The sequence below is a fragment of the Macrobrachium rosenbergii genome, unplaced genomic scaffold, assembly GCF_040412425.1.
Source record: "Macrobrachium rosenbergii isolate ZJJX-2024 unplaced genomic scaffold, ASM4041242v1 13875, whole genome shotgun sequence".
Lineage (NCBI taxonomy): Eukaryota > Metazoa > Arthropoda > Malacostraca > Decapoda > Palaemonidae > Macrobrachium > Macrobrachium rosenbergii.
The window spans coordinates 205,625-212,303 of NW_027100719.1; the positions used below are offsets into that span (position 1 = coordinate 205,625).

A 6,679-nucleotide genomic window follows, 5' to 3' on the forward strand; every position below is an offset into this window, starting at 1 on the left:
AATTATTGGCAACAGTTGTTGCCGTTTTATTGCTCGTGCTGAAGTTGTGAACCTGTAAGTAATGCCTCATATTAACATAACTTGCAGCTGGCCCTGGAATACACTTTCATATAAGAAGAAAATGTTTCCTCAAGCGTACGAAACCGTAGGCCTAATTGGAAACTGGAACTGTAGAAATAATTATTTGTTCAAAATTCTTTGGGAATGTCGCCCCCCTCAGCCCACCCCGCCCACAATAAAGTCGTGTGGGCGCCCCCGGAAGGCCCCAGGCCCAGGCAGGGGAACAACCAACCATTCCCATACGCAATGCACCGAAGTCGAATGCATCCCCCAGCTGATGTTGAGGAGCTGCGGCCCTCTCCAGCGCCCCAGCAGATACCTGCCTTGATCAGACGTTGCCTACATTGTTGGGGGGGGGGGGGCGAGTATTGTAAAGTCCCTGCTAAACGGGTTTTCTGTGAAGAACCTCCTGTTTTCCACGGTGCCTGCTCATCTGACCCTAGGTCAGGGCAGTCAGCCCTATTTTACTATAATTGTGCATTCATTACCTATTCATTGTCGCCCTTGTATATTGTGTATGTGTCAGAGTATCTTTGTGTTTAATCTACTATTTTTATTGTCATGTTATCTGTATGTACCTGTCTTGTTTTGTATAGAGAATCATTGACCTCGGGTCACTTGTATGTCTTTGTACTGATGTCTGCACGCCGCTTTATAGGCGGGCTGCTTCCTCAGTAAACTAGCAGTATATACTTGTCTACCTGCTCTTTCTTTCGCACCCTCTCACAAACATGCAAACAGATCTTTTTCATAGACACAACTCTTATAGCATTACTAATACACTAAATATATAGCATTACTAATATACACTAAATATATAGTGTTACTAATACACTAAATACATGTATTTGAGTGAGAATTTTGTGTTATTAAAGAAACTTTCACTCGAAACACCAGGTAATTATATGCAACATAACGATGTAATTCGGGCATCTAAAATTAAATCTGTCATCATTGAGCTGCCAACCACATCGAAGTGCATTTCCGGCAGATAGAAAAAAGATAGAATACAGTGTTGCAGGTGGGGTGATACTTAAGACAATAGGAACCGAAGAAAGTCCAATGGTTCTTTTTCAATAAATGACATGCAGTAGAGTTGCCTTAAGTGGGCCATTTCCCTTAAAGTTTGCTATAGTTGGCTTCTGAGAGTAGGAAACAGACAGTGAATGTCACTTGTACACCTACGTTTACAGCAGGTCACCATGATTTAGCTTTAATGTCCCATTTCTTTTGTGTCTAGTCTCATGCTACCAGGATTCTAAATTCAGCAATTATTTTTCATAAAGCCTGCACACAGTCAAGAAGATAAGGTATTGTCACTGGTACATAGCTAGCCTGGAATGGCCAGTGCGGAGGCGTATGTGAGTAAGAGGCAGTGTACAAAACTTAATAATTTATTCAGATAACAAACAGGCAGGTCAGTAGCTCATTCAGATAACAAACAGACAGGTCAGTAGCTCTTGCGAGCAGAAATGGAGTGCCTGACATGAGGCGAACAAAACAGACTCCAGAGTACAATCAACTGTTTATTTTGGAGGATGGAAAGATGTACAAATCAGTATACAAGACATGAATGAAGTTATGATACATATAGCTGGAAAGCTGACATTGTAATGCTTGTACCAAGTATGATACATTTAACAAAACATTAATATGAATGGTAATATGTACAAAGCATGCGTGACATCTGCTGTTTCTTAGATGCGTGTGCTTGGCGCATATGTCAGGAGATGCTCGTTGTGAGATCGGCCAGCCAGCCAGGTGAGATGGATGGTTTGTGAGATCCTACAGGACTCCCCCTCTTGGAGAGGCCTACAGTTGTAGGTCCGTGTCTGGGAGGCATACTGGCTTTAGGCGGTCGATGGAGACCCAGGTAGTTTTGCTGTCAACTGCCATCTGGTAGGCCTTGTGTCTTCTCTGGATTACATGGTATGGTCCCGAGTAGGCTGGGGAGACGGGGCCTGTGTATGTGTCTACCTGTATAAACACATATTTTGCAGTTCGTTGAGGACGTACGCTTTTCTGGCTATGTGGTAAGTCATCTTGGCCGGCATTATTCATTCTCGTGCTCTGCGAGTGTTGGATGGGGATGTAGGGCCCATTGGATGTTGAGATGTCTGCTGGCAATGTTAAGGATTGGCTGTACAGGGCTTGTGCTGGAAATGTATTGAATGCAGTGTGTGTGTGGTGACGTTGTCAGGCCCGGTAAGACCCAAGGTAACTCTTTTCTCCAACTCCCGCCTTGATATCTGGCAGTGAGTGATGCTTTCAACGATCGGTGTAGCCTTTCGATGATGCCATTAGCTTTTGGGTTGTTGGCTGTCGTGTGTATTATCTGTCCCCAAACTGTCTGCGAGGACATTCCATAAGGCAGACATGAAGTTGGCCCCCATCGCTTGTGATGATCTGCGGGACCCTGTGTCTGCTGACCCATCCGATGAGAGCTTTCACACAACTCTCACATCGTCTGTTGCCATATCTGTATTGCTTCTGGTCACCTGGTATGTTTGTCGATGATGGTGAACAGGTATCTGTACCCCTCGGAGGGGGTTAGAGGTCCCACTATGTTGACGTGGGTGTAGGCGAGTCGGTGGTGTGTTGTATGGCACTCTCCTATTCCACTCTCTTCGTGCCTTGTTATTTTTGATGTCTGACATGGAAGGTATTCTCTCTTCCAGTTTTTTTTATGTTCTTTTTCATTCCCCACTCTGCTAAAACCTGAAGGGTTGGACAGGTTGAGGATGAGGTTGAAAGCTTTTCTTGTGAGGCATTATGACAAGGCTGAGGGTGTCCAGTACTCATTTTGCAGGTGATTGTCGTGTACGCCTCTGCTATTTTGGGAAGGCTATCCTGAGCTGGTTGGTGTTAACACAATTTCTTGTTAGTGCGTCTACCATGGTGTTTGCTGAATCCTTCAAATACTTGATGGTGCAGGAGTGTTCAACTATTGGTAATAGGTGAAGTTGTTGTTTTGCTGACCATGCATCAACTGTCTTGTGAAGGGTTGATGGTCTGTTTGTATGATGAACTGCTGTCTTTCGAGCATTTGGTGGAAGTGATGCATGGCTTTGTGTACTGTTAGGAGCTCCCTGTAAAATGTGGAGTACTTTTGTTCTGCTGACATTAACTTCTTGCTGAAGAACGCCGACGACAATCATCTGTGTCCTGCTCTAGTAACGCACCCATTGCCATGTTACTCATGTCAGTCGTCGAAGTGAGGGACCTATGGGGTAGATTAAAGATTAATGTGGCTGCAGAGGTTATTTTTGCTTGTTTTGCTGAAAGAAATGCATTATCATGAGTTTCCAACCTACTTAAATTTTTTGGTTTTCCTTGTAAACATTGATACAGTAAAACCCCTTTATTTGCGGACGTACCTATTTGCAGACTCACCCACTCATGGATTTTTCTATGGAACAAATATACACATTATTCATGGAAAATTTGCCCATTCAAAAATTTTTCACCAAGAAATATTCACTAATTACTGTATTTTCATATTTTCATAACTAAATGCACTTTTTGTGATAAAACTATTAAAATACTCAGGTACCCCGGTAGTGCTCTAGTTACGACGGTTTGATTTCGCAATGGGAATTAATATCAATACAACAATATAAAACATTTTAAAATTTTGTGTGGGCGCAGGCAGCAGCGTACAATCAGGCAGCGAGAGAGACCAAATTACAATAGACCAACTTCTAACCTATGTCTCTTTATCCCATCTTCTGGTTAAAAAAGTAAGAGAATGATAAAAGTATCGTTAGTAACGTTATACTCTTGTGTAAATGCGTACAGCCATAAACAACCAAACAAGAAACTGTTGTTTGGTTGGTAATGTCTGATTAAAGCAAGTATCTGCTGGGACGCTGGAGAGGGCCGCGGCTCCACAATGTCAGCTGGGGTGCGATGTGTGCAGGAGCGGTTGGCTGCAGTGCTGCCTGGGTCCAGGGCCTCACGGGGCGGCCATGCGACTTTCTTGTGGGCGGGGTGGGCTGCGGGGTGACATCTCCTGTGGAGAGCGCTGAGGGGTGTCACCGACGTCCCCCTCCAACAGTGTGGGCTTGAGGCGGTCTATCGACACCCAGTCGTTCTTCCCGTGGATGGCCAGCTGGAATGCCTTTTTGTTTCTCTTCAGCATGAGGAAGGGCCCCCTGTAGGGCCTGGTTAAGGGTGGGCTGACGGTGTCGTTCCTGACGAAAACATGGGTGGTGGAGGACAGACTGGGAGGTGTGAAAGGTGTCGTCCTGTCGGTATTCGTCCGCTGGCAGGGGGCGAACTTTCCGACCGTGTCACGGAGCCTCTGGACCGTCAGGTTGTGGCAATCCCCTGTGATGAGTTCGCCCGGGACTACGAGGGACTCCCCGTAGACTTTTTTCTGCTGCGGACGGGTCACCGCTGGTTCTGGGAGCGGTCCTTAGCCCCGAGAAGGACCAGGGCAGCTGGTACTTCCAATTCTCGGCGGTGCAGTGGGCCATGAGGGATGCCTCCAGGGACCTGTGGAACCTTTCCACCAATCCGTTGGCTGCGGGGTTGTAGGCGGTGGTGCTGTGGTGAGTGTTCCCCAGCAGGCGTGCCAGGGTGGTCCACAGCTCGGACAGGAAGGCTGGGCCCCTGTCCGTTGTTACATGGTCCGGAACACCGAACCAGCTGATCCAGCTGGAGAGGAGGGCCTCGGCGCATGCACTGGCAGTGGCTTCTTCCATGGGCGTCGCTCCGGGCCACCTTGTGGAGTGGTCGACAACTGTCAGGAGATGCCTGGCCCCGCCTGATGGGGGAAGGGGGCCTACCAAATCGACATGGATGTGTCCGAAATGCCTTCCTGGCTGGGGGAAGTCGCCCACCCCTGACTCGGTGTGGCGTCCTACTTTGCTGGTCTGGCACCAAAGAAAACGGGAGATTCACTAGAGAAAACCCGTTGAGTGGGACTTTACAGGTCTTGATTTAAGATTAATAAACCAAGAAAATCCTTTACAAGCTAAAATAGCAAAAAACTTAATTGGCAAAGTGATATTTATGGCTTCTACAAATACCTAAGATGCAGACTGTAAAGTGGTTAATGCAAGTTTCTGTGAAAAGGATTCGTCCATGTTAAAAAAAAGGATGATTGGTAATTATGATTGTGATAGTTATAAAATTCAATAGAGAGAGTAATGTATGTGTGTTTTTTTGTATTTTGTATGCTACATTTGTATATTTTATATGTAAGCTTAATAGAATTATCTTAGTTCAGCAGCGTTTAAGTATTTATAGAAATATGTTGCATTTAATATTTTGTAATAATTTTGTGATTAATTATTAAACAAAGGGACTGGTCATAAATCACATTTTTATTTATTAATATTTATGTAACAAAGATCAACCCAATAGTTATATCAATTGCGTTTCTATGATTTCCTAGGAAATCACACTAAACCATTAAGTACTTTTAAATAAATAATTATCATTAAATCACTTTCAAGGTAGTGTTGGGGAATTATTGAACTAACTGGAGACCGAAATGCTCATTTCAAACTGCAGCCGAGAGTAAGATAATCCTGAAATTAGGAATAAAAGTGTAGCTTCCAGTCTGGCTCCTGCTGGAATGCGGGCGCGGAGATGAGTGTCCTCTTCCACGATTAAAGAGTTCCCTTCTCCAGAAGCAATTCAAATGTTGGCAGAGATATTTTCAGGTATTTTTGAAAATACCTGTTCTGAAAGCTCGTTGAAGATACTTCCATAACTTCCTTTGTTTGTTTGCTGTAGAAGCCAATTGTTTGTCCATTTCCTCCTTTTCGTATCACAATTGTGCATTTGATCATACATTTGTGCTACAACAACAGCAGCACAGGCAAATTCTTCTGTGTCACAGCTCATTGTGGCTGTCAGGAAGATACTACTGCTGGACTGCCGGTCACACCACACACGTAGTGTAGAGGCAAAACACACTATGCAGAACAATGCGTCATCAAGGTAGGCAGGCATATGCTGGCAGAGGTGACTTTGGAAGCGCGCTGTGAAGCCTAGTGTAAACGAGCCATAAGTGGCAGTGTTCAAAATGTACTTATTTATTCAACAACAAACAGACAAGTCAATTGCTCTTGTGAGCCGAAATGTAGTGCCTGACACGAAGCGAACAAAACAGAGGTCAGAGTACAATCAAGTGTGTTTGTTAGAGGATGGAAAGATGTACAAATCAAAGTACAAGACACAGATGAAGTTTTGATACATTTAGCTGAAAAGCTGACATTGTAATGCTTGTGTAAAGTCTCTGCTGAGCAAGTTTTCTATGGTGACGTCCCATTTTCTTCCCCTCTACAATTCGTCACACCTGGCGTGACGGGTCATGCAAATTCAATCATTTAGACTATGTATATAATTGTTTACCTGTCTCCGATTTCTATATCATGTATTCTTCTTTCGCAGTCATCAAGATTGTATTCAACTTCAATTCTGTCCATTTGTATAATTCAAAGTGTATTCGTTCGCTGTATTTATTGTTAATTATTATTGACCTCAGGTCACCCTTGTTCTCATTGTATTCTGTGGCGCGACGTCAGTCTGCCGCTATATAAACCGCCTGGGTCACCAATAAAGCAGCAGTACCTTTTTCCTGCTCGTCTTATTTTGCACCTCTTAA

At 44.3% G+C, this 6,679-nt stretch overlaps 1 protein-coding gene across 1 annotated transcript; it reads right to left on the minus strand.

The window, feature by feature from the left end:
• Positions 1-4,015: 4,015 nt before the first annotated feature.
• Positions 4,016-5,916, minus strand: LOC136837861 (uncharacterized). Its single transcript, XM_067102747.1, has 3 exons — positions 5,749-5,916; positions 4,689-4,937; positions 4,016-4,441 (listed from the first exon to the last, which is right to left on the minus strand). Exons 1-3 carry the CDS (start codon positions 5,914-5,916, stop codon positions 4,016-4,018), a joined length of 843 nt encoding a protein of 280 aa, XP_066958848.1.
• Positions 5,917-6,679: the final 763 nt, after the last annotated feature.

What these genes read in the sequence shown, in the direction of transcription:
- LOC136837861 (XM_067102747.1), bottom strand. Translation starts at nt 5,916, where the DNA reads ATGAGCTGTGACACAGAAGAATTTGCCTGTGCTGCTGTTGTTGTAGCA. An exon ending in TCAACGAGCTTTCAGAACAG is followed by an intron (nt 4,938 to 5,748) that starts GTATTTTCAAAA and finishes CTTTGGTGCCAG; the next exon opens with ACCAGCAAAGTAGGACGCCA. An exon ending in GGTTCGGTGTTCCGGACCAT is followed by an intron (nt 4,442 to 4,688) that starts GTAACAACGGAC and finishes ACCCGTCCGCAG; the next exon opens with CAGAAAAAAGTCTACGGGGA.